This window comes from Bos indicus x Bos taurus, chromosome 11 (assembly GCF_003369695.1).
Source record: "Bos indicus x Bos taurus breed Angus x Brahman F1 hybrid chromosome 11, Bos_hybrid_MaternalHap_v2.0, whole genome shotgun sequence".
NCBI lineage: Eukaryota > Metazoa > Chordata > Mammalia > Artiodactyla > Bovidae > Bos > Bos indicus x Bos taurus.
The window spans coordinates 12,946,147-12,973,943 of NC_040086.1; the positions used below are offsets into that span (position 1 = coordinate 12,946,147).

At 51.7% G+C, this 27,797-nt stretch overlaps 1 protein-coding gene across 24 annotated transcripts in view; it reads right to left on the reverse strand.

The window, feature by feature from the left end:
* The window catches only part of DYSF (dysferlin), a 224,474-nt gene that overhangs the window by 119,418 nt on the left and 77,259 nt on the right, over nt 1-27,797 (reverse strand). For 15 of the 24 annotated variants that reach the window (XM_027554906.1, XM_027554921.1, XM_027554923.1 and 12 more), the window contains 9 exons: nt 21,434-21,502; nt 21,245-21,288; nt 17,782-17,864; nt 10,497-10,538; nt 8,798-8,913; nt 8,178-8,291; nt 6,566-6,743; nt 5,906-6,030; nt 3,907-4,013 (listed from right to left, as the gene is read on the reverse strand). In XM_027554906.1, the coding sequence (XP_027410707.1) occupies nt 3,907-4,013; nt 5,906-6,030; nt 6,566-6,743; nt 8,178-8,291; nt 8,798-8,913; nt 10,497-10,538; nt 17,782-17,864; nt 21,245-21,288; nt 21,434-21,502 (878 nt within the window). The remainder of the gene's footprint in view (nt 1-3,906; nt 4,014-5,905; nt 6,031-6,565; nt 6,744-8,177; nt 8,292-8,797; nt 8,914-10,496; nt 10,539-17,781; nt 17,865-21,244; nt 21,289-21,433; nt 21,503-27,797) is intronic. The other 9 variants (XM_027554917.1, XM_027554927.1, XM_027554925.1 and 6 more) reach the window with 1 other exon arrangement.

Here is a 27,797-nt window from a genome sequence, read left to right on the forward strand (position 1 = left end):
TCAGGAAACTTAAGCCCTGGGGCCTGTCTCAGGTCACGTACTGCACACCCTGTGGTAATATAATATTTACTGCCCCGAGGGTGCCTCGGATGGGGCTGCCCCAGGCCAGGAGAGGGGCGGCCTTCATCCCCAGCTCACCAGAGCATGGCGGAGGGGCATGTTCGGAGGGTGAAGGGGGGCCCGACCGGACTCCTGGGCTGGGCCTGCTGGGAAGGAGGCCTGAGTGGGCCTGAGGGCGGGGGCAGGCGGGTCTGGAGTGGGATATGGAGAGGCGAGCCAACCAGGGTGATTTATGCTCCCAGCCTGGGTCCGGAACTGAGAGGGACTGCCATGCAGACCACCAAAGGGAGATTTTCACGGAGGCCACCAGCCCAAACAAGGCTCCCCAAGAAACAGTCGAGACCCGTAACTGCCACAAGCAAGGTGCCCCGGCCCTTTCCCACCCCGTAAAGCCCAAGGCAGGCCCAGAAAAGGGAGACCTGGAAGTGGAGGCCAATGACAGGGCCCCAACCCCAAGCAGGGGCAGTCGCTCTACCAACCCTGGATGACTTGGAAACGACAGGCCAGCCCAGGACAGGGTCCAGCACAGGCTAGGAGCAGAGCTGGGCTGTCCACGAGGTGGCTGTCTGCCCCCACGGAGACTGGATGCCTTTATCAGGGATGCTGCCTGGGAGGGGAGAGTGTCCAGCCTGAAAGATACCCTGGGCACTGGGTCATTCATTTCAATCCTCACGAGGAACAGCTCTGTCGGTCCTGACCAGAGACTGGACCCAGGGATGAGACCCAGCTCTACCTTCAGGAAGGCCCTGGAACAGACAAGGCCCTGGAACAGACAAGCTCCCCGCCCCCCCCTCCCCGAGCTTTCTCAGAGTCTGGAGTACTTCCTGGAGGAAGAGGACTCAAGCTGCACTGGCAGGTCAGCAGAAGCAGGTCAGGCCGAGCAGAGCAGGAAGGGCCTTCTGGCTGAAGAAGCAGAATGTGCAGAAGACAAGACTCAGAGGCGGGGGGAGCACATGCAAGGGAGCGAGCCAGCACGGAGGCTCCAGGGGGCTGGAGGGTGAGACTGCTGAGGTCCAGGAGCAGGCAGTGGAGACAGAGAAGTCCACGTGTCAGACGAGGCTGGCTTTTCCTGAAGGCAACGGGAGCCGCTGCAGTGCTGGAGTGGAGGTGGCAGGGCACAGGCTTAGGAAGATCACAGAAAATGATAGGATGTGCCGGTGGACACCCAGGTGTGGCTGGCAGATGGGTCCATGGGTCAGGAGATGAGAGGAGAAGGCTGGGCCAAAGGAGCAGAGTGGGCGAGACTGGCACAGCGGGGAGAGGGGCTCCCAGGAGATGCAGCAGAAAGGGATCTGTGCAAACGAAGGGCTCTTGATGGTGGAGTGGTGGGCGGGGGCTGGCCGGAGGAATCCGTGAGCAGCTGGTGGTCATCTATGGCAAGCTGGCTCATGTAATCTGCACCCAGCTGCCCTGCTGTTGGCTGCAATGATGCACAACACAGAGCCTGGTGGGGGAGGGGAGCTCTCTTTCTGCGGCCCCAAGGCTATTGGTGGCCCAGATGGAGCCGAGGGAACAGATCTTCCACAGAGAGCCGTGCGTGCCCTCCTGAGGGGGTGGGACCCTCCTCACAAGCCCCTGACTTGAGACCAGGGCTCTCCAGGAGGCCCCCAGCCACCTTCTATCCCCAGGAGAGTGATTCAAGGAGACCAGGCTTTGGCAGAGGCATTTTGAGACAAGTACATCAAGAGGGGGGCACTGGGAGAGCGGTGCAGCGGCCCAGGGGCCCGGGACCCACTCGTCTCAGATGTGTCAGGCCCCTCGGACCTGCCAAGGTCCACACCGCGCATGAGTCATGAGCAGACCATGCTGAACCCAGAGCCCCGGCCCGCCCTCCGCACCCGAGCTGTCAGGTCGGGCAGTGGGGCACAGCCAGGCACTCTGCGGCTGCCCCTGCTGAGGGTACCCCCTCTAGCTTCACAGTGACCTCCGACCTCCAGACCACAGACAACTGCTACTCAGCACTGCCAGCCCCGAGCACCTCTCCCTCTACCAAACCTGCTCTTCTCCCACTGTCCCCCTCCAGAAATGGCCCTGCTCTCCACCCTCCTGCTCTGGCCAGAGCCAAGGGACCATTCTGGACCTTCCCTGGGCCGCCACACTCAATCCACCATCAAAGCCTGTCCAGTACAGAGCAGCACAGCGAGGGGGTCAGCCACTTACTAGGGTGTGAATCTGGGCGATTAACCTCTCGGAGCCTGTTTTCTCATCTGTAAAATGTGGATCCCTCTACTTCCCACCTCATAAGATTCTTATGATCAGTTAATACAGGTGAACTTCTCAGAACCGCACCTGGCACAGAAAGTGGTCCCCACGAGGCTGTTACTCACCACAGCGCCTCCTGAACAGTCCACGTTGCCCTCTACTTCTCTCATCCATGTCCCTGAGTCCCCTGCCTTGGGTGATGCCCTCATCAGTCACCCCTCACCACCACCCACAGCCCACCACTCTCACTGCAGCCAGAGTGAGTGTCTGAACCCCAGGAATCCCTGGGCCCCCGCTGCCCCCAGCTCTGGGCTTGCCTTAGCAACCCCCTGAGGCCTGTCCCAACAGGACTGCAGCTCCCCTCACAACCCCCAGAAGGCAGCAGGTATCCCAGGCTCCTGCGCCCATGCCCAGAAGTCCGTTCCCCAAAGGCTGACTCCTCCCCTCCAGAGTTCTCCTAGGGCACCACCGCCTCCAGGAAGTGTCTATAGATTTTCACAAGATGCACCTGCTCCGAGCTCCGGGGGCACATGCCTCGAGCCCCCAACACTTTCCTTCATTTGCTCACTTCTGCCTCATCACCCCCGAGAGGGCTGAAGCTGCACCCTTGTAACACGCTTTAGGCTCCTCGCTTGGAACCTGCCAGGTCTCAGGAAAGTTTGGAGGAGTGAATGACCCATCTGGGCAGCAGGCCACAGGGCCATTTCTGATAAAGGTGTGCTTCCTACCTGGGGTACAAAGGACCAGAAGGGGCAGGCAGCCACACAGCACTTCTCATACATTCCACAGGGGCTGGGGTGAGACGATTTAGAGGAGGGTGTAGACTATATCTGCATACATTCACACTTAATCCCATGGTAAGAAAAAAGACTGCTGTCTGTTATTAAGTCCATTTAATACCTGGGAAAACTGAGGCCCAGAGAAGTGAAGTTGCCCAAAGCCACAAAGGTGGGTAAAAGGATGAGAATCTAAGTCTCCTTAATGTTTCTTCTGCTTGATAATAATCACAGCTATCATTTATTAAATACGTCCTAAGGGCCAGGCATTTTGCTTATGTGACATTATAAAGTGGTTACAATATTCTTAATGTCAGGTTGAAATGAGGAAACCAAGGTTCAGAGCAGGTGGGTGGTGAGCCCCAAATCACCCAGCTGTGGAGGAGAGGTTCAGATGCTTCCCCTTCTACCAGGGCCCTGAACCCCCATTCTCCTTCACCCCTGGGCTCCCTTTTCCTGAAGCTGACAATCAGCCATGTCAATAGAAGGCTAAACAGAAACACCGGTCCCTGACACAGCCTTGGGGGGAGGAGGGGCGCCGTCACCCCCACCAGCCAGCTCCTCCTGGAGATTCCATCAGGGAAATAAGAGGTCGGGGATCAGAGACACAACGCTCCCCATTCAGGTGAGCCGGGCCGCCCTGGGCCCGCAGCTGCCGCTGCTGCAGGGAGATTTATGACCTGCTCTAAATGTCACCTTTTCAACTCCCCGCGCTGGCTCCACCACCTTTGGACTCAGCACGGGCTGGACTGCTAGCCAAGCGTGGCCGGGGAGACGTGCCGTCGCTCACCGCCACACACGAACACTCCCGGGAAAGGGGCCGGCCAGCCAGAAGGGGAGGGCGCCATGGGTGCCGGGCACCCCCTACCTGCAGCCTGCGATGAGCTCATCCATCAGCTGAGCCACCAGGGAGTCCACGTCCTCGTCGGAGCACTGAGCCTTCAGGGCCAAGTGGACTTGCTCCAGGCCGGCTTCCTGTGGAATGGGCGGGCAGGGTCAGGAAGGTCACCGTGGGGCGGACCCTCCATCCCCAGGTCCTGTCACCACAGCCCAGCCCCTGAATCAAAAAGGCAAGAACAGTGAGAGCCAAGAAGGCAGAGTACGGACCCCACAAGCCAGCGGCTGTCGTGGCTCAAGAACTTTGCAGGGTTCCCCGCAACAAACATCCAATTCCCAGACTGGGGACTCCCACCGCGCTTGTGTATCTCGCTCTCCACGGCCCCGTCAAGCCAGGTCTCACAGGTAAGCGACCTCGGAGCCAGCTCCAGGTCCCACCTGCACCCTCTCTCCTTTTCAAACCTTACCACCCAAGCAGGCTTGGATCCCATGCTCCTTCCTTCGGGAGCGCTCAGACAGCCGGCCCGGCGGGCCTTCCCTCCCCAAACTCCTACTCATGCCCCCATCGCAACTGGTCTCCTCCAGGGGGCGCTCCAGCCCCAGGTCTCAGGCCTGAACTGGGAGACAGATCTCCCAACAGGTCACGCTCAGCCAAGGACTTGCCCCTCCATCCCCACCCCCTTGCCCACCTCTTCTGCCTTCCTGAGCCTGCGTTCCACCCTGGGCCCACCACGCTGCGGACAGACAGGCCCTGGAAGGACAGCCAGCCCCTGTCTGCCAGGCATGGCCTGGGAGAGAACAGATGGCCAAGAAGATGCTGGACTTGCACAAAATCGACTCCGAGTTCTCCCAAACCTGGGCGTGGACTGGTCCCTCCCTCCCAGAGAACTGCGGGTCTCAGGGAAAGTGTGGGTCATCATGGTCCCCATCTGGGGCTGACAACCCCTCCCAGCCATTCTAAAATCCCCGTTCCCCGCTTCCCTTCTCACCATGCTCACCTCCTCCACCTGTCCAAACCTCTCAACGCCCTGCCCTCTACCCTGCTGCCCTTGTGGGCCCCCAAAGCATGCACACCTGCCTCCCCCCGTTCTCACGGGCCACACACCTCGTGGGTGAGCCTCCACCCCGTGCACACACAGAAATGGCCAGGGGCCACCACCAGGATCTTCCACCCTTGGCCTCTCCCCTCTGCCCACTTTGACTCTCCTCTGCTCTCTGGCCAAACACCAGGCCTGCAAATCCCAGCATCCACCAGTAACCCCCAGCCACATCCAGGACAGGACACATCCCTGACCTCACAGCCCTGCTCTTCTCCTGAGCTCCCAGCCACTGGAGGCCCTCCTCACAGCCTCTGCTCCCCAGTCCAACAGACCACCAAGTCCTTGCAGCTCAACCCCTTCTGTTTTCTCCCTGAGGTCAGCTCCCTCCCAGAGCCACTCCCCTAGCCCCCAACTCCCCTCACTGGATGCGGCCCCTCGCCGCCCTGAGTTGCTTTCCTGATGCTAACTGGCCTCCTCTCTCCTCTGAGCCCCCCTCCCTAGGGACTCCTGGAGCAACGTCTGAACTGAAATTCCAGCCTCTGTAGGAGAGGGGTGGATGAACCTGCCTACTCCTTTACTAAGCTGACCCCTGGAGTCAGGGGCAGCATCCTGTTCACATCCACCCTCTAGTTAGATGTTTCCAGCACAACCCTTGCTGTGCTAAGAGTCAAAGGCATTCGATGAGTGAATGAATGGGTGGATGGATGGCTGCAGGCTCTGTCCTCTGCTCCCAGCTCAGTCTCTCTCAGCTGTTTCTCTGTGCTGTCTCCTACCTCAGACTAGGGATGATCCCCCCAGAGCTGTGCTCCCTCCCTCTCCTCTCTTCCCAGTGTGCAGGGCAGGACTGCAAGCCTGGCCTGGTCAGGACACAGGGACCACAGGCATCGTGAGGTCTGCAGGCTTAGCCCCTGTGGAGGCAGGACTGAAGACACCCATGGGGCAGGAGAGGTGCATGCATGGGGTCTGTGGGTGGGGGCAGCTTCCACTCACCAGCTGGTCGGCAATCCTGAGAAGCTGGTTCTGAGCCTCAACTCTGTGGCGGATGTCCTCCCAGTAAGACGACAGCACCACCACGGGCTTCACGTTGCCCCAGGGTAAGTAGTAGTAGTGGCATCCTGGAAGGACGCAAGGGCCTGGCGCTGAGCCGGGCAGAGGCGTGGGGGGCCGAGGCAGGCGGCGGATGCAAATACCTGCCCCCCAGCTAAGACACCTGTGGCACGACCTGTATTCCCCAGTGCCCGGACAAGGTGCCAAGAGTTCCCTTCACACGCTGAACAGACAGCTGCTGCTCTCAGTTGGACTCCTTAGCACATCAAAACCAAGGCGCTGTCAGAAGGACCCTGGGAATCCCACGCTCTCCAAAATCTCTACGCCAAGCCCCACACCCACCATGGAATGAGTGGTCACCAAAGGTCAAGATCAAGGCCGACCACTGCTGGTGTCAGGAGCCCAGTCTATGGATCCCAGCAGGAGGGATGCACCTGGAAATGAGCACGGGGAGGCAGCACAGCGGGGAGCAGACTAGGGGTCCCCCGAACCCGTGTGCCTTTGGGCGAGCCTCCAGAAGCTTTCCGCAGGGGATGGGATTTAGGGCTCGGCCCCTACTCTGAGGCCTGGGTCCCCCGCCAGGCACGCAGCCTCCGGCCTCACCATCAAAGACCGCCCGGCTGTACTGGGTGGTGGAGGCCAGCGGCAGGCAGGTGGTGTCGAACTTGTTGCCATAGTTCCCAATGCTGACCTCGAACTGGACGGCGTCATCGACATCCTGCAGCATGGTGGCCGAGTAGAAGGCGGCAAAGAGCGAGTACTTGCGCCTCCGGAGGTACTTCTGGGGGCAGAGAGGGCAGCCTCGGGGTCACGGGGGAAGGGACAGGGACACCAGTGCGGGGCGGGGAGGGCGTCACGTGGCTGGGAGGCCCTGGCTGAGCCTGGCACCCAATAAACTCTGGCTGGACGGGCGGGTGGTGAGTGCTCCAGCTCTGCACCAGAGCCCAGATTTGGTCAGTAACTGAGCAAACTCATTCCAGGCCTGTGTGTTTGGCCGTGTTCCTCTACTAAGGTCCGCGCCTCCGAGGTCATGGAGCTCCTTAATCCAAACCAGCAGCGGAGGCACCACAACCCCGGGGAGCCTGGCCTCCTGCCTCTGCCTTTCCAGAAGGGGCCAGAGGCCATAACGCACCATGTGCCCACCCAGAACACCCACTCCGCACCACTCAGGCTCTCCACCACGCCGGCCAGCCCTGCAGCATCGCAGGCTGCCGCACGCATGGGATGAATGAGCCCCATTGTCCCCTCTGGGCATCAGGCACCAGGCTGAGGACATGGCCAGCACCCAACCACACATCCCGGCTTGAACCAAGATGACTTTACAATCCCCTCTGTGGAAGGCAGAGGGGAGAGGGGTTACATGACTGGTTTATTAGGTCAAGCACACAGTGACAATGGCTAACACTTATCGAGCACCTACTGCGTGCTGGTAAGAATAAACTTCATTCTCACAACAATCTTTTAAGATGGGTATAATTATTACTCCCACTTGGTAAGTGGACAAGCCAGAAGTCAAACCAGCACCACTGACTACAGGGTGAGAGGGTATAATCCCTCATGAGGACTCCACATAGCTGCCTCCTAGAAATAAGGCCGGGTTCCACCACTTGCCGCTTTGTTACATTTGAGCCTCAGTGTTCTCATCTGTAAAATGGGGATACTCAGAGCAGCCACGTGGCAGGTGCTGGGAGGACTCAGTGACATCAGCAGTATCATCAGCATAGTGTCTGACAAACAGTCAGAGATTCATAAGTGTTAGCTATTTTAAAATAGCCTCTCATCCTGCATCAAGCTCTAGACTTTAAAATACTTCTATTTATCTTCTTTGGGCTCAGACGATAAAGAATCTGTCTGGAATGCAGGAGACTCGGGTTCGATCCCTGGGTCGGGAAGACCCCCTGGAGGAGGGCATGGCTACCCACTCCAGTACTCTTGGCTGGAGAATCCCATAGACAGAGGATCCTGGCAAGCTACAGTCCATGGGGTTGAAAAGAGTCGGACACAACTGAGCAACTAACACTTTCATTTCAGGAACACTTTCCACTTTTTATCTTCTTTGAGCCTCTGAACATTCCTCAGGAAGGCAGACCAGGTGCTGGGTTACTCTGAGGCCCAGAGGTGAGAAGGCCTGTGAGTATGGGTGGAGCTGAGCCCTCCTCCACCAGCCCCACTTGGCCACCGCCCTTCTGGCCCCTCCCAGGGCCACGCCCCTCACCTCTACCCGAAGGATGTCATCGGCAGAGAGAGCCTCCACTTTCTGTTCACTGCGCTCCACCAGCTTGGTCTCCAGGGAGAGCAGGAGCCGGCCTCGGTAGGCCACGCCTTCTCCCTGAGAGGGGAGGAAGGGTCACCAGGAGCAGGTCACCAGGAGGGGAGAAGGGGAAGGGAAGGAACCTCATCTGGCCCAGAGGTCACCCATCTCCCAGGAAACCAGCAGGGCCCTGAGCCACACCCCGTCACTCGGCAGATGAGGAAACGGTGGCCCAGAGGGTTCAAGGGCCATGCCACCCTGATGGTCAGCACCAGGGTCCAACCTCGCCAGGGGAGAATGAAACTTGAGACAGACAGAAGCTGGGCCCCTTGGGGGCCAGGAAAATTAGCAGGGGTGGGTGTGGGGGGTTGGGAGGAGATGTCAGGCTTGCCCTGAAGGACAGGCAAAGAGAAGAGAATGGGAGGGAAGAAGGGGCCAGGAGGGGTCTGGGAGGAAGAAGGGGTCTCTGAGTGGGTAGCTGCCTGGCCCTGGGCCCGCTCAAGCACCGCCAGGCCCTTGGAGTCCAGGCTGACCTCAGATACTGCCCAGGCAGGCCCCAGGATCTGGGTTCCTGTCTGGCTCACCTTGCCCGTGTTGAGCTCTGCATAGGGATCCGGGAAGCCAGTGAACTCCCTGGGGCTGCCATAGAGGTTGATGTAGCAGGGCCCGAAGGTGGGGAGGAAGCCTAGATGGTCGTCCACTGGGAGACACAGACATAGGTGCAGATCAGAGGGGCTGGCCCAGCCGAGATGTCTAGCGCTCAGCCCTGCTACCTTCAGGCCAAGCCCATCCCCGGTCTCAGCACCCCGCACGTGCACAGGATGCGGCCCCCACAAACGTATAAAGGACAGTGAACCCCATGAGAGCTACTGCTGTCTCCCCTGCGGGACTTTAATCCTCACTGTGTCGAGACATGGAGATTTGTATTGTTTTTATTAGTCTCGTTGTATAGATGAGGAAGCTGAGGCCAAGGGATGAAAAGGAGCACATGACTGCAAAGAGGCATGACCCCAGCGGTCTCACCTTCAAGCTCATGCACTCAGCCGGCATGCAAAGCTGGGCTCGGGCTCACTGCCCTGCCCCTCCCAGCCCACGCTCATCCCCTCCTCACCCTGCCCTTCCATCTGTGTCTCAGGCCATCCAGCCTATGGGGAGGCACAAAGAAGGCCCAAGAGCCTGGTCACCAGAGACATCATCTCCTGGATGCCAGGGAGGGGGCCCAACTCGATGTCACCCCACACACAGGGCAGCCCCAGGCACATGTCTCCTCCACCCCTGTATCCTTATGAAGTTGAGACAGACCATTTAATAGCCTTGACTCATCCTGGCATCTCCTCCTCTTCCCCACTTTGTGCAAAGAAGGATCTTTCAGTGGAGCAAGTTGGAGGAGAGTTTGAGAATTACACTAATGATGAGACAAAATCTTTCCTCCACATCATTTCCATCCTTTTTTTTTTTTTTGACAGCCCTCTTTTGTTAATGTCATGACTTTCTAGCTGACAGCCAAGTTTCCTAGGACGGGATTTCAATGGCCAAACTCTGAGAATCCTGAAAAGCCAGGGTGCCCCATCATAGGAAGGAGGAAGAGGCCGTTTCCAGAATGGCAAAGGTGAGAGGTGGGCCCAGAAGCAGGTACTATCTGAGATGACTCTGAGTGCTCAGACCCTGGGGGGGCGGGTTCCAGGGACCCTGGGCTTGAGCCCGTCCCTGAGCAGCAAGATTTTCCCAACTAGACGCAGGAGCATGCCTGTTCCAGAGCCCTGCACCCAGCATCCCTCCTCCTCCAGTCCCCAGCACCCACTCTGGCTTTGGGGATGCGGGTGAAAGACGTGATGGAGCTGTTGTAAGCGTGACTAATTATTTATACTAATCATCCTGACTGTAATTTACCTTGCACATTTCAACTTTAAGAGTTTTCAGCTCACCCCGGCCTCCTCCCGGTCCCTGAGAGGACTCACACTTCCCCTTCCTCATCATGGACCCCCTGCCTGCTCCACCCCCCACCCTGCTAGAGAGAATGAACTCATTTGAGTTCCAGGGCCCAGGCACATTGGGCAAGGGGGTTAGAGAGTGGGAGGGAATTGCCTTTGAAGCGTTCCCAGCAATTTACATATTCCACCGTGGTTGAGAGGTAACAGCCAAAGTTAAGCTTGGGGATTGTGGTGGGGAGTCTCCAGCCCACCACAGGCAAATGGAACACTTCCCCACAACCAGCGCCCTTGCCCCTCCAGTAAAAACCTCAAGGCCCAACTCCCTCGTCATCCCAGAGGTGAGAGCACGTACGTTCTGTGGCTGGAGGAGGCTTGACCACACCTGCAGGCTCCTCTGAAGCGTAAAGAAATGGAAGAGGGGTTAGGATGGGCATGGCTGGGTGGAGGACCGATTAGGTAAATGAGGCACTGTGGATGGACAGCTGGCAGACAGAAGGAAAACAGCTCCTGGACGGGAAACAGATGTGGGCCGAGACCCCAAGGCCAGCCCAGCTGTGAATTTATCACACACTGAGTCATCAGTGCACCCCCCTCAGCGAGACACAGTCCCAGTGCCCCGGCGTGCACGCCGCCATCTGCCTGCAAGGCTGTATGTTGTTTGTCGATTGAAAACTTGACTCAATACATTAAAGGAGTAACACAGAAAAAAAAAAAAAAAATATATATATATATATATGCTTTGGCATATTATAGCCAGATAAGAGGGGGAAACAAAGTTCAGATGCAAAGAAAGGGTGAGGGAACTGTGGAAGGGCCAGAGCTAGGCACACACAGCTCTCCACCCCACAGGCAGGTTGACTGCATGGAGTGGAGGCATTTCAAGGCACAAGATCTCCACCTAGTGGTCATTTGTAGAATTACCACTAAGGGCACCATGTTGCATTTTCACAACAGCAGGCACTGGGCACAGTTCTGAAACAGGAGGCTTCCAGCGCCTGCTGTTTGGAATGAAGCACAGTGCCAGACACTGTCCATTAGCTGAATGTTCTACTCTTGGTTGTACCCTAAACACGGGTAAGGAGGGTCTAGAAATAAAAGAAGCAAGGAAGGAGATGCTCCGGTAGACTTCCAACTTCACTTCAAGACAAGCACAAGACACCCCCAAAGGAGTATGCAATCCTCAGTCTCCTTCCACTGTCCTCTCTGGTTCTGCCTCTTGCCACACTCTGACCTTCCCTGTCTCCTCCTCCAACCATCCAAGTGTGGCCCAGTCTGGGGTCCTGATTGACCTGGGGTTGTGTTTAGTGAAATACCTAATTATTTTCATTCACTGATCACCTTTACCTATTGGTCTCCTTCAAGAAATAATACCTATTGCTATTTCCCTATAGCTCCATTATCAGAATTAAGAGCCAAGAGCTGAGCAGAACATTGTGGCAGGAAGGAAGAATGAGCAGAGACACAGGAAGAAAGGGCATGGAGCAGAGAGAACATGGGCACAAGGTCAGAGCCGACCAAGTGAGCACAGAGGTGGCACGGAGGACGGGGGCGGCCTGCGGCTCTGGGACCCGGCCCCTCACTCTCCACAGCCGGCCTCAGCTAGGAATGCCGGCTGGCAGGAGTCAGAGTGCATAAACCATAATTCATGGCCATTTTCATATCCACAGGAATAGGTTTTCATCAGGAGGGGAGCAAGGCCTCTGGTCACAGGAGACTTTCAGCAACCACAGAGGACCGACCCGGGCACAGCTGCACCCCCAGGAGAGCACGACCAGGGCCCGCCGGAAGGAAACAGATTCCACTTTAAGCTCCTTCAAATGATTACAAACAGGCCTGGCCAGTTATCTAGGGCTAATGAGGCCAAGGTCATAGTTCCGACCCCCGTGTGCTCCTCACAGAAGCAAACACAGCTTTCCACCCACAGACCAACTCTGCGTTCTGGCTGCAAACTAGTGCCCAGCCCAGACACAGCTGGCCCCTAGTCCCGGTCATCTGAACAACACGTGCCTCTGGTGGCTGGGAGGACCAAGCTAGGGGCTTCCAAGCAGCCTGGTTCCCAACCACACCTTTTCACTAATTGCCTCATTCATTCATTGGTTTGCTCCACAAACCTAACAGGCACAGAATGAGGCATGGTGAGACAGGGCCCTGCCGACAACTAAGGCCAGCGACTCCTAATTTGGGGGCAGGGTCACAGGTCTCCAGGTGTGAGGATCATGCTTGTGTCTGCAGACAGCTCATAAAGTCAAGGGCAGAGTCATCAGTGAAGCCACCCAAGACAAAGCCTCTATTTAGTCCTCACCACTCTTCTGCCAAAACACAAGTGTTCTGGTGTGTTTTCCCTAAGCCCAAGGAATAGGGGCTGGGGAAGCCCCAGAACACAGATGAACGCTTCCAGTTTTGTGGCCTGAGCAGCCCAGCCCAGCTCCCTCACCTGTGGAAGTACAGGGCAGGCCCTCCCAGCTCAGGACCCCCTTCTCCTGGAGCATCTGAGGCCATTACCTGCGGCCAGCCCAGCCGCTCCCTCTGCCTCTCAGCACATCTCCCACGCCCACGGCTTGGCTGCCTGACTCCAGCCAGCGCCAGGCAGGAGAAGAAACCAAGAACTGCTGGGAAATCCTCATCATCTATGCTCCAAAGACAAAAAGAAACGAACTTTGGATTTCGTAGCCATGGAAAAAACTGCCTGAGTGCTATTTATGTAGCATGATTTTCATATGTACAAAGTTATAAAAGAATTTGTACCATGGAACCTACGTTAAATGGGGCTCATGTGCCTGCTACCTTTCAAAAGGACTGAGGCTTCTCAGGAAAGCACTCCTCATTAAAAAAAAAAAAAAAAACAAATAAATTTTTTACTAAATGCTTTGGAGCATAGGGTCCAAGGAATACTTAAGTGTGCCAGGCAAACCTGCAGTCAAAAGTGCTTAAGAGGCTAGCGTTAGGTCCTGTCCTAGCTGGAAATAACAACAAAACACGAAAACAAAAATTCCTGGTTGGATTAAATAATCTGGTGAACTGTGAGGCTGGAGAATATAGAGAAAGAATCCATTTTTATAGTTTGGTTTAGTTTGAGCTTTGAGAGTAGTGGGAAAAGCAAGGGCCACACATCACCCAGATATTCTGGAACACCCTAGGGTGGAGAAAAACAAAAAGAGCTCAAAGTTGGAGTGACATTCGGAGGTGGCCTCAGGACAAGTGGGAGTGACATTCGGAGGTGGCCTCAGGACAAGCGGGAGAAGCGTGGCAGGGAGGCAGGCAACGGCTAACCTTCCAGGCCTAGAGAGAGCTTGAGAAGAACGGCTCCAGTTTGAGCAATAAGTCTAACTGTTTTATTGCTACAGAGATCAAGCTATTTAACTGTACTTAAAACTGCTTAGCTGGTGACAAGAAGATTCTCATTGATGTCCAAAACAAACTGTGGGAGCCTGTGGTCCATGAACCACAATGGGTTGCCCATGGCTTGAGCGCCATCTAGTGACCATATAAACATCTTTCTCATGTTCGCATTCAAATACTCATGACGACCCTGGAAAAGGGCAAGGTCAACACCACCCCCAGACATGAAGACTGATGGGGGCACAGGCATCTAAACTCTCCCTCGGGTGGCTGACAGCTGGCAGAGCTGTAGCCTCGTGAAACAGTGGCTGCTGGAAACCAGTCAGAAAGGCACCTTGTGCCTCTGCCAACATTTGCCCTTGGACTCAGGGACAGGGACGGCACGAGCCGGCAAACTGGAGAAGAGATTCCTTCCATGCAGGAGTTCTGATCCATGGGGAGCCTAGGATAGTGTCTCTCCCACCCACCTGCATGACACGCTGCCCTCACTTCCCATCTTTCTAGCTCTGCATCCAACTATCGGACAGCAACTACAGGCGGACCACATCCTGGGACCAGCAGTTCCCACAGTCAGGACGGGCAGGGGCTGGGGCAGGACAAGCCCTTTAGCAGGGGCTTCTGGGAAGGAGTTTTGGTATACTCCAACAATGACAAGTATCAGTGATGAAATGAGCATGGCAGCTAGATGTTAACGCATCGGGAGGGAAACTGGAAGTTCATTGCAGATTTTTTACTTGTATATATATATATTTAAATGTTTCAGAGAATCTGGAGGAGACTGGTCAACTTCAGAAGTGTTAGGTGGAATCTGCCAGAAACTGGGCATGCTAACCTGACCTCCAGATAAAGATCTGAGAAGATGGATGGACAGAGACCCACACACCCTGTCTGTGGAAAGACACCACACTGGCCAGATCTTGCAAGAGTGTGTGAGAGTGAATAAAAGGGGAGGGGAAAAACAGAGGGCCAACCAGGATAGGGAAATAGGGAGGAAACAGCGTCTGTAAAATTCAGGAGGGTGTTCACCTTGAACTCTCAAGAAATGATTTGGAATCCTCAGTAGAGTGCAGGAAGACGTAACTTTTGTGGAACAAAACACAATGAGGGAGAGAACAAAGAGGAAAAGGAAAATATAAAAGGAAAGATGGAGGGAAAGGAAGGCATAACAAGAAACTAAAAATGCAATAGCCAGTCTTAAACCACATGGGAAGCAGTAAAAAGCAGAATTGGTACAGGGGGGAAAAATCAGAATAGGGATGCAGAAAGCCAATAATCATGATACTAAAGAGCAACATTACTTTAGGGTTTATTGTGTTCCAGAATGTGACATTTATAGTCTCACTGGATTTTTGTAAGGACCTTACAAGGTTGGGACTGGTGGGAGGAGACTGGAACAACTCTCTTGGAGCTCCCTGGCTCCAGAACAGCTCTTATCCCACCCCTCTCCATGTCTTCAGCTGCTCAGACAACAATATTAGAGTAGATGAAATCAGTCCTCAACTCAGATTTAAGAATTCACTGTGTCTCAGAAAAAATTCAAGAGTCTTGCTCCTAGACCGAACAAAATAATTTTTTAAACTACAAGTAAAAAGAGACATTCCTACAAGCCAGAAAAGAAGAAAAACTGTCTATAAAGGAATCAAATCAAACTGCTCTCAGAAAACACATCAAAAGAAGCTCAAAATAGATTAAATATCTAAATGTAAAAAATAAAAGTAAAAAATAGAGATAAATACAACCTTGGGATTTCCTGAAGGCCAAAAGCATGACATATGTGGCAGAAACCACACTTCCATTACTTAAATAAGAAATACTGAACATAAACACAAGTTAACTAGAAAGTTGGGCTTCCCTGGTGGCTCAGACAGTAAAGAATCCACCTACAATCAGGACACCTGGGTTCGATCCCTGGGTTGGGAAGATCCCCTGGAGGAGGGCATGGCAACCCACTCCAGTGTTCTTGCCAGGAGAATCCTCATGGACAGAGGACCCCGGTGGGCTACTGTCCATGGGGTCACAAAGAATCAGACATGACTGAGCAACTCAGCACACAATTAGAAAGTTAAAAAGGAAACAACAAAATATGTCTAAAGAGAGTTAAAGAGAAGATTTAAAAGATGAGAGAATAAAAAATTAGAAAATATTAGAACTAAAGTGTGCCTGTGCACATTCATTCAGATGTGTCCAGCTCTTTGCGACCCCATGAGCTATAGCCCGCCAGGCTCCCCTGTCCATGGAATTTTCCCAGCAAGAATACTGGGGTGGGTTGCCATTTCCTACTCCAGAGGATCTTCCTGACCCAGGCATCAAACCCAAGTCTCTTGTGTCTTCTGCATTGGCAGATGGATTCTTTACTATTGCACAGCTGGGAAGCCCATTAGAACTCATATCTAAGTCCAAAAACTTTTCTTTGAAAAGTTCAATACAGGAGGGAGAAAGAAAAACTTCTAACAAGACTAATCAAGAAAAAAGAAAATTCAAACTCATATCATTAGAAATAAGAAAGTAGAGAGAATTGTTTAAATCATAAAAGATTGCTCTGCACAACACTATAAAAAAATTGGAAGACCTCAATGTAATAAATATTTTTCTAGGAAAATGTAGATTATCAAAATTAACTGTAGTAAAAGTAACAAACTAAAAATACCAATGATCACAGGAGAAACTGAAAAGGTTTTAGAGCTAGTGCAACAGCCACTCAGAAAGGGCACCCAGCCCACACGGTTTTATGGGTGAATTCTTTCAAACCCTCAAAAGACTATATTCTTATGTTATATAAACTGTTCCAGATGTTAGAAAAGACTTTAAATCTTTCCAATTAATTTTACAGAGCCAGCACAGCCCAGATACCAAAACCTAAGAAATAATAAGCAGACATACCAATTAAAGATAATAGAAAATCAAGAAATAGGACCAAGAACACATTTAGGAATTTAGTAGGGGATAAAAGTGGCATTTCAAAATGTAGGGAAAAGATTATTCAACATACAGTGTTGGTATCACCAAAGAAGAACAATTTTTTAAAAAGTAATGTTAAACCCTTGCCTAATTCACTAAGGAAAAAATTAATATATTTGGCTATGTAAAATTTTTAAATTGAATAGTTAAAACTATTAAATGATAAAATTGACAAAAATTATTCACAACATAGATGACAGGAGAAAGTTAACCTCCATCTACATACAGAACTCTTAAAAAACAATGAGAAAAATACAAACATACCATCAAAAATATGGACAAAGCATGAATAGGCAATTTACAGCAGAATAAATTTTAAAGTATATAAATATATATAATTTGTAAAAAATATATAATTTGCAAATGTAAGATGAATATTAAATATTTTAAATTTTACATTGGTCAACTTTACCAGATACCAATGAAATAAAATTAAGGCAACAATGAAATGCACCCAACAAATTGACAAAGTTCTTTAAAAACATCATTATCTTGCTTTGTGTTGATAAGGATGCAGCAAAATAAGCTTGAGAGATTAGAGTATAAATGAGTCCAGTCGTTTTGTAGGGCAATTTTTATATACACTAAAAGCTTTAAAATGTTCAAATCTTTTGACACAGCAATTCCACTTCAAGGCATTTATGCAAAAGAAAAATCAGGAATTACATAAAGATTCAGCTACAAAAATACTCAATATCAAGTTAGCTCCTTATAAAATGGAAAAATTAGAAAACACCTAAATATTCAACATTTAGTTAATGTGGTCTATGGCGCGTTCACCATATTGTAGAATACTTAATAGCATGAATAAACGTCTATGTTATATTGCCAAGTGACAAAAAGCAATTGTCAAAACAATTAAAAATTGTTCAAAACACTGTTTATCATATACACACATACACAGAAACAGGCCCCAGAATATTAATATTTACCTCTTGTCTGGGAGGAGAGGCTGATGGATAATTTTGTGAGTAAATTTGTATATTGTTCTTTCAGATTATCTCTTTTAAATTGTACAAATGATCACGCACTACTTTCTAACAGACCAATGAAAGCCATTTCAAAATAGGAACTGCTAGCCAACAGTCAGCCAACAGAGAACCCGGTGGATGGTGTGGCCACAGCCCCAAGATCATCTGCAGGAATCATTCCACAGTGAGGCCAGTCCTAAACACAAGCCTATCTCTTTCACTGGCCAAAGCCCTTCTTCCTGGGAAATGGGCAACGAAGACCTTATAGACTTCCCTTTTCTGCAAACTCTTAAAGCTAGAGGTGTAAGACAGTTGCAGTGGGACAGGGGAGAGCATGGGGACCAGAGGGCAGCACAGAGGGGCACTCACCTTCTATCTCGCCTCCAGAGGCAGAGATCTTCGACATACTCAGGTAGGTGGTGGCCACAATATCGTTGTGGGTGAGGCGGTCCCTAGAGCGAGGGGCAGAAAGGGCCTGAACACGGGTGGGATTCGCAGGCCACAACCCACCCAGGGAGGAAATGGCCGGAGTTATGCATCGTTTGTTAGGGGTCCCAGTCTTCACACCAGGGATGTTATGGAGGCCTAGTAATGTTTGGCAAAAAGAGACTGGAAAGAAAGTGTTACTCAAGACTCCTCTGGGGGGAACCCAGTCCATCAGCATCCCAGCAGCCAAGCTGGAAGTCTGTGGGCACAGCTGCAGGTTGAAAAGGAGGAGGCCTGAGGCAGGAGCAGTACAGGGGAGCAGGAGGCCGCCCAGGGAGCCAGACCCCCAAGCCCAGGGAGAGCAAGGCTCTGAGAGCTAAGACATAGCAGACGAAGGAGAAAAACCAGGGGACCAGAAAGAAACTCTCTCCAAGGAAGCCCACAGTCTTAACTAGCTTAGGGTAGCTAATACATAGCTCTTTTTTTTTTATCTGATTTTGTATGTGACAAAGCACTTCTAGCTTCCTTGATCACCAAGGATCCTTACAATGGCCTTGGGGAATAGGTACTTTTATTAAATCTCTACTGCACAGATGGAAGGAAACAGACTCGGAGATGCAAAGTCCTCGCCCAAGGTCAGCCCAGGAGGGAGGGGAGGAGCCAGGACAGAAACTGGTATCCTGACTCCTGGCCCAGCACTCTCAACAAGGTCCACACAGCTTCTGGCTCCAAAATGGGACTGGTCCTGCCTCCCCAAAGAAGGCCTCTCCCCTCCTACCCATCATAGGGGACCGTGGGGGAAGCTCCAGGACTGAGCGTTTCTGTGCAGACCCTTCCTCTGCCCCACACCTGCCCCCTTGACAACCATATGTAGTAACAGCTGGGCACCTTTTGCTGGGCACCTCCTGAGAGCCAAGCACAGTGCTGAAACTGTCACGTCATTTAATCCTGAGGCAGGATTCTGAGGCAGGCCCTGCAGTCAGCCCCAGTCTAGAGAAGAAGCCGAGGCAGGCAGGATGACAAAGGTGGGACTTGAGCAAGATACGCCTCATGGGGAAACCAGAGCCATGCCTGCAGAAGCCTGCTGCTTCCCTGTCAGGCTAGACCGAGAGTTCTCAACCCAGAGATTTTTGACCCCGGGACATTTGGCACCTGGAAACATTTTTGGTATAGAGGGGAGCCATAGAGAGAGGCCGTGATTGTAGCCAAACACCCTACAACGCACAGGACAGTCTCTCACTGCAAAGACGTTTCCAGTCCAAAAACACCACAGTGCCAAGACTGGAGGGGCAGGCTCTATCTCCTTCCAGAAGGTTCCCCATGTGCATCTTCCCTTCTCTTGGAGCCCAGTAGCCCTCTCTTCCTGCTGTGCATCCCTTGACCACAGGCAGCTTCAGAAGATGACATCCACGTGCTTCACGGTGAAAGACCCACCTGAGCATGGTGATGTCATTTTTCTTTTAAATCTGACAGCCATGAGACACCAGATCTTTGCTGCTCCCTTCCTTCCTCTCTGTATTTCCCAGGGAGGTGGTTAAGCGTTAAAGTTTTGTATCAGGGCGGGGGCTACATTAGGAGGAGTGAATTGTCAGCACAGATCTGTATCACTTTTCATGGTGAGTGACAAGAAACGGGGAAGTAAAGAGTCCCTTAAACATTTTACAATGAGATTATCAACACCAGATAATTGACAGTTGACGACACTTCTAAACTGCCTTCACGACCAAACCCTAGAGAAGACCAATAGCTCTTGGAGCAAAATAGGATTTCTGACCTCTGGGCTCACCTGAATCTGAATGGGAAGAGAGAGGTTTTGAGTCAGGTTTTTTTGAGGAGGAGGGGGTAGTTTTGGGGGGTTTTGGTTTTTAATGAAAAGAATTCTTTAAGAACTGAATGAAAGATTAAGTTACAGAGAAAAGGCCATGTGGACCATATCGTATTTCTAGGATTCAGGTAATAGTACAAATTTATCTGAGTTTTCTGGGAAGAAAGCCCTTTTCTGGATAGGAACTTGCAGCAGCAGAATGATTTCTGGCCAAGAGTTGGGTTTTGGGGCTTGGGGTTGCTTTTGGAAAATACAGCAAGTCTGAAAATAGACTCACAATAAAAATGCCACTTCAACCTAAACCAGAGAAGCCACCACCAGATTCCGTAATGTGTTTGGATTGTACAGTATGTCGGTGCCTCACACGGCTCACACGGACTCGGGCGGGACCCATCCACAACACAGGGGTCATGGCGCCCGCGTGCATTCACTCACACTGCCGCACAGACCTGCACCCAGGGCACACTCGTGCACGCACACAGCGAGGCGAAGGGACAGCTCTGTGGACGCAGAGCTCGTCGCCCCAAACCGCCTCCCACAGAGCAGACTGGCGGTCGGGGCCCCGGAGGCCTCTCCCTGCTGGCCCTCCTCACACTGCCTTCCTCTCCTCTAATTCTCACAAGCTGTTCTCTCTCAGGCTGGGGACCTGGCGCACACTTTAATGGCTCTGTGGCCTGGGGGTTTTCCCCAGTCTCTCATTATCCTCCTGGCTGGGGGTGACATGGGCCGAAGACCAAAGGACAACACGCTGGGAACCACACAGCCAAGACTCTCTGGGGGCAGAGAAAGGACAGCTCTCTCTTTGGGGGAAGCCTGGTGTAGGGAAGGCCCTGGAGATGGCACATGGGGACCCCTGCAGCCCTCGGTGTGAGACAGGGCACCTCAGTGCATGGCCCGGCGGTTAAGCACAGGCTTGAGTTCGAGCCTGGCCTCAGCTGCTTCCAGCTGTACCCCCAGACAGGGCACTCAATCTATTCAGACATGCTCCCTCGTCTGTAAGGTCGGGCCATACCCAGAGTCGAGCTGAGCATCAGGTGAGACGGGCGTGTAAAGAGCTCACTGGGCAGAGGGCCTGGAGCACACAGACACTCACAAGAGCTAGATACTAATTTTCCAGGATGGCCCTGTGGCTACTCCCCTGCTCCTGACAGCAGTGCCATCCCCTGCTTGGGCAACCTGGCCCCCTTCTCCAGCCTGGAGATCTCTTCCATCCTACCAGCCCTTGGGGAGTCTCAGTCTACCCTCCTGGAAGCTCTGCTCTTTGCAGCCTCCTTGCCTCTGCTTATGATCCTCTCTTCATTAGGATGCCTTCATCTCGAACTTCCCCAAACCCCACTTCCCCCAGGAAGGCTCCCTGGGCCCTTCTGGCCCCAGGGATCTCTGGTTCTTGGAGCCGTCCCAACCCACTGTGAGTAAGCTTCCTAGCAGCCCACGCCCTCTCCTTCTCTGGCCTCTGTGTGAGGACACCACCTCACCTGAAACAGACTCCCCTGCTACATGCAGACTGAACGCAAGGAAACCGAAGGACCCAGTGACCCCTGACAACAGCCACCTCTAAAGGTCCCCAGATGCAGGACTCACCAGTCTACGACACGAATCCTCATTTTCTCACACATGGATGGAAACTAAGGAGGGAAGAGAGATGTGTGGGGGTGGAGGCCTTCTGAAGAAGTGGAAATCTGGGAGGCAGGCGGGAGCTGGGAAGGCTGGGAGCCCGGCCCTCCTGGGAGCGGGAGGCTGGGAGCCCCGGCTCATGGAGGTGAGGCTCACCATGGCAGGCAGTGTGACGCTCTGGTTCCACTGAGGATTGGCCGTCTTCTCCAGGATCTTGCTGCAGAGCTAGAAGACAATGAGGATAGGTGAATGGAGCTTTGAGGGGACTCTGGGTACCCCTGGGGACCACCACACCAAAGGGCACCCACTGTCAGCCAAGTTAACCACCCTTCGGGCTGGGCAGAAGGCCCTGGGGGCTATGGAACCTGAGGCAGTGGGCTTAGACACCAGGAATCTTTCCAGAGACAAAGCTCAATGGTAGGTCAGACCCACCGGGGCATGGAGGGAGGGACAGATTGTTTGAAAGTCACAAGCCTCTCCCTTATCTCATACCTCTGGCTGGAAGTTCCCTTCCCTTCCCTCCCATTATGGCCATGACCCTAAGTATGGCCACAACCCTGAGTCCAGACCAGCTTTCCCAGGAGTCCTAGCATCTGAGGCAATTCCCTTCGCCCATCAGCGCAGATCACCTGCCCCTTTGGAAGACTGTGCACGCGGGGAGGGGGAGAGGAAAAGGGAGCTGAAGGGCTGGGCAGGGGGCCATACACCAGTATTCTGAGAGGAAGATGAAAATTCAGTTAAGATACAAGCCTCATAGGCCACAGTTTGCCTCCAATCAGCCCTGCTCAAAAGACCGGGCTTTCCACAACAAGAAACCTAGCAGAGGCAAGAACTGGGTCCAAACTAGCAGCTCACAGGTTCTACTCTGCGCAGGAGTCCCCAGGGAGGCACTGATGCTGCCCGGGGCATCCTGTACCCATGCAGGGCAGCGGGCGAAGGCTCTGCCTCAGATGCTGGAAGGTTTGTGTCCTACATGGAAATAAGGAGCAGCCTTCCTCAGAGCATTGACTGTGGGCCCTGACTGTGCGAAGCATTTACATAATTATCTCATCTAATGAGCAACTGACAAGACTCTCCATCAAATGAGAGTGTGGCTTCCCTGGGGGTCAGGACTGTTTCTTCATCCCTGATCCACCCAATATCGGCCCCGTGCCCATCGTCCCCTCCTCCCTGTGAGAAGAGCCCAGGCAAAGTCTGGGGGTAGGGATGGGTGCCAGGATTTGGCGCTTGTGTGAGCAAAGAAAGGAGTAAGGAAAGAAAAGAATCCAACAATTAGATGGAACAAAAGGCAGAGTGGGACTCACAGTTCTCAGGAGCGGGTACACCAAGGGCTGTAAAAGCACACAGAACGATGTGCCGTCTCCCTCATAATTGAAGAAACACAGACAGAACGAATGAGATACCGTGTCTCATCTATCAGAGTCATAAAAGTCTCTAAAGCCTGTCAGCCCTGTCTTGGCAAGGCGATGGGAAACTGCTCGCTCAGATTTTGTGGGGGAGAGAACAACTCAACCTCTCCAAAGGGCAATTGGCCACTACCTTTCAAAAATTACAAATGCAGATGCCCTTTGACCTACCAGTTCTGCCTCTAGACATTATCCTACAGAAATACTTGCACATGTGCAGAATAACATGCGTCTAACTCCAGTACTTTGGCCACCTCATGCGAAGAGTTGACTCATTGGAAAAGACTCTGATGCTGGGAGGGATTGGGGGCAGGAGGAGAAGGGGACGACAGAGGATGAGATGGCTGGATGGCATCACCGACTCAATGGACGTGAGTCTGAGTGAACTCCGGGAGTTGGTGATGGACAGGGAGGCCTGGTGTGCTGCAATTCACGGGGTCGCAAAGAGTTGGACACGACTGAGCGACTGAACTGAACTGAGATTATTCTCTGCAGCATGACTCCAGTTAGGGAGGACGTGGAACAACCCGCATAGCCACCAACAGAGGACAGCTTGGATAAAGAACGGCCCATCCACAGAATGGGGCGCTATGCCGCTCTAGAGAATGAGGACCACTCTACGGTATGAAACAACTTTTGAGGTGAAAAGTGAAGAAAACCAAGGTGCAGAGCAGTAAGTATCATGTGCAAGCATGTGCGTTAAAGGTGTAAAGGTAAGAATTCATGGTCAGACATGTGGCATGCACATAATGAAGCCAGAATGACGCAGAAGAAACCAACAATGATTTCCTGTGCAAGGGAGGAGATGACCGGAGGACAGCTGGACAGGTACAGGGTGAGAGGTAGGGTTTTCATGATGGATGATAAGTAAATGGATATGGTGTACATAATAAATGTATTATTTAATTCAAAACTTAGATGAACAAAAGTTTGAAATAACAAAAGAGAAAAAGAAAGAAATGGAGGACTTTTTCATCAGACACAACAGACAGGCCCTGCCAACATCGCTCCTCAGCTCCCTGGATGAGAGGCACAGGTGGTCCCCACCCTCCCCAAGCCCTGCCCCCGGAAGCCACAGGCCTTCTCCCCAGCAAGCACTTCCACCTATCTGCCCTTGGAGGTTCCCTCTGAGAGAGCCACCAAGATGTGTGTGCGGTAGCCTGAATAGCAGGGCCCCCGCCACACCACAGGCCAGCGCGACCTCTGGCCCTAGAAGCACCCAGAAGCCTTCCACCCCTGCCTCCTCTCCCCACACCGAGCTCCCTCCTCCCCCTCCTCCTTCTCCTCCTCTTATCTGTGTCTTTTTTTTTTTTTTAAACTCTCCTTCCCTTCATGACAGAAGGCCATTTGGCCATCTGTATCAAACACTCAAAAATAAGCATGCCCTCTGACCTGGTTCTAGAAACTTCCCTATGAAAAGGCAGAGTGTGGACAAAGATTCCTATATACTGATGTTCCTCACAGAGTTGTTCATGAAAGAGGGAAATTCCAAAAAAAAAAAAAAAAGACATCCAAAAATAGTTTAAATGTCATGTTATATTCGTTTAATGAAATATAGCAGATAGCAAAAATTTACTTCAAAGGCTATTTAATAACCTAAGGAAAGTTAGACAACAAACGCAGTTTACCAAACCAAGTAGATATAGTTGACTTATTCTGGCAGTGGTTACACATTCTGTAAGTGAATACTGAAGCATTGCTCCCAAGGGAAACACAGGGTTAGGGGCCTGCAAGCCTCTGTCACAACATTTTTTTGGTCAACTGACCAGTAACTTTGTTTTATGTGTGTTTCTGTTTCAAGACACCTTTCTCATTATATTAATATACTGTGGGTTTATTAACACTGAACTCACAGCCAACAGCACTTTAACTCAGGCCTGAACAAAATTTACCAAATACGTGGTTCTCCATGGGGCACCTCACAGTCTCCTTACACTGAGAAACACCAGGCAGCATTTCAGCACTACACTTGGGAGCCACTGTAAACGCAGACATCACCAGCGGAAAAAAAAACCCCAAAACGCAAAAACAAAAAATGACACCGAATAGACCAGGAAAAAACACATTACAGGATGAGCGCTGAAACACGCAAGGGAGCACAGCGCCCGGCTCAGCTGGCAGCACGCGCCTCAGCCAAATCGAACTGTCCGGAGCTCTGCACATGATGACCAAAGCACTGCAAGGACTGGCTTGGGGATTACAAACAAATTTTAGCAAGTAGGCAAATCTGCAAACAGACTCTGTGAATAACGAAGACAGACTGTATGCTGAATCCAACTGTATCATGAATCCAATTTTTTTCCAGTGGGGCAGGGTGGTGAGGGCAACGGACGGGGAGAGGGGTTGGCGTGCCAGACGGAAGGCGTGAGAGCGGCAGGAAACATAAACGTGAATAGTGCTCATCTCCAAGGTGGTGCACAGTACAGAAATATGAGGCATTGCTTTTCATTCTCCTTGCTTTCTGTGATTTTTTTTCTTTTTTTTTTACGATTAATAAGTTTTATTCTTGAAAAAAAAAAGTTGCTTCAAAGCCTCCCACTCTGCCTTCCAAGTACCTCCCCTGTCTTTTCCCCACACCATGAAGAAGTGTGATACGTGCGTGAGAGGATGCACCACACACACACCTTTCTAGCCCCTCGGTAGCACGGCCAAACCAGGTATGGTTCGCAGCCTAGATAACAGCGACACCAAGTGTCCATAAGAGGAAATGCAAAGAGGGCCAGGCTAGGGCGACACAGGGAACAAATCCCCAGGACAACTGAATCGGATGTAATGAGAAAAAGCGACACACCAGGCCAAAGAGAGGGACGGGTAGGATGAGACTGGAGATAAGGGCAGCAGAGAGAGTAGGGGAGACCACGAAGAGGTGGCTGGGGCAGACAGTGGCGGACACAGAGGCCTAGGGACCACACCAACCAGCTTGACATATTCCCTTGCCTGGGCCAGGTCCCCCACCCCCATCACCACCACCCTTCCCCAGCCCAGACATCTGTACCTTCCTAGAAAAAGCCCCAGGGACAGCCAAGGGCATCTCAGAACAGAAGAGACCTAGGGAGGTGAAGGCGCTGCAAGGAGCCAGGTGCAGCTAGGAGCCTCAGAGCGCTGAGATTCAGCTTCAAGGAAAGCCACTGAACTGAAGGCAGGCCAGTCTTGGTTCTAGTCTTCATCACAGCACCCCACTATGTTGGGAATGTGGAAGAAAAACACATGTCTTGAGACATGACTTTCCTATCTCTCAAGTTGGGAAAACTAATTCTGGTCCTTGGAGTTCAGTGTCCAGCCAAACTGCCTGCTTCCTTCCTGCCTTCATTCATCCCATCACAGTCCCTCTAAGGCCAGGTACAGGGCATCAGACTCTGACCCAAAGCCCAAACCAAAACTGCACTTGTGTAAGACCCACAGCGAGCATTTGTAGCCCAGTGTGAATGAGTTTAAAATTCGTGTTCCCCCTCTCACAGACATTTCCCATGAGCCCTGCATTAGCCTGGGTTGGAGGAGCAGCTCGAAGGCAGGAGGGGTCACATATCCAGCACCATAGTGACTGATTTTAACACACTGAATTAATAAGTATGAAGGAGCATATTAACACTCAAAGGGGAAGAAGGGAGGAGAAGCTCTGCTTTACAAAAAAAAAAAAATGCTAATAAAGAGAGAAGGAATGATAATGAGGGAATCACCCCTCTGCAACCCCCAGTGAATGACTAATTCGGGCAAGGAGGTCAGTGGCTAGGTTGCCCATTAGGTAAGAGGTTGTTGAGAAACAGGATATCAGCAGACTGAGATTGTGCCCACAGATTACCTGCAAAGTACAAAGCGGAGTGTGTGCTTTGACAAGGGAGAGACCTGGAGACACCACCTTAACCGAGTAACCAGCGATGGGACATGCTGACATTCTGTTTCCTGTTGTGATGCAAATGCAATGTACGAAACCTCACCTATGATGTGTTCCTGCCAAAATAGTTCATTTGAATTTAATCTGGTCCGAGACCTAACTTCGAAATACAGGGGCCAGAAAAACAAGTTAAACAAAACCAGAAGGAAATGGTGGGACAAACCCAGGGCATGGACAAATGGCTCGTGCTCTTCAAAGATGCAATCTCATGGGCTGAGAAAAATGGGAGGGGAGATGGGAGTAAGGTTGTTACAGAAGATACCAATGCAGAGCATAAATTCCAGTTGGGTCTTAGATTGGAACAAAACCAGCTCTGAAAGACATTTGGGGGATAATCAAAGATATTTATATGAGCCAATATCTGACAAGAATAGAAAATAACTGCTAATTTCCTAGGTGTGGTAATGTTATTGTGGTTACAAAGAATTTTCTTTTTCTCAGGAGATGTATGCTGAAGCCTTTAGAGGCAAAGTGTGTAACTACGTTTCACATGATTCAGTCAGGTGGTGGTGGGGGGCGGGTGGGGAATATCCATATACATAGAGAGAAAGTAAATGCAGCAAAACATTCACAATTGTTTCATCTAAGTGGAGGCTGTACCAGTGGGTACATGTTCATTGAACAGTTTTCCAGATTTTGTGGTTTTAAATAATTTTTAAAAATGCTTCAATAAAGCATCTAATATTGATACATAGTAAAATAAAATAAAAAGCTAGACAGATAAGCACCAAACATAAATCTTGTATGATGCTTTACCGGTAATGTTATTTACTTTTTCCTGTAGTTTTCAAAATTCCTTAATAAATGTGTGCATCAATAATAAAAGAAGAAAGAAAACAAAATAAGGGAGGCGGAGGGTGGTGGTATCAGGTAGCAGGCAGAGGAAATAAGCTTATCCAAGGCCTTTCTCCTTTCTGAAATCAACCTGGACCTCAGCAATTGGTCCCCTGACCTCAAAGGTCCTTTGTTGGTGGGATGGGCAGGCAGACCCTCCTTGTTTCCAAAATGAACGTAAGAATAGATTAACTGAAAATGAAGACTGCAAAGTGCTGTGTGAATGGGAGCGCACACCACCTCCATCATCACCCTCGCTTTTAGCGTTTGTTGTTAAGCTTGTAAAGGCTCCCCTAACTGTCCTACAACGCCTGCCTGTATGCCCGCTCCCCGCCTCTGCCTCCGGAGCAAAGCACAGCTGGCTGCAGGCGCGAGCCCTCGCGCTTGG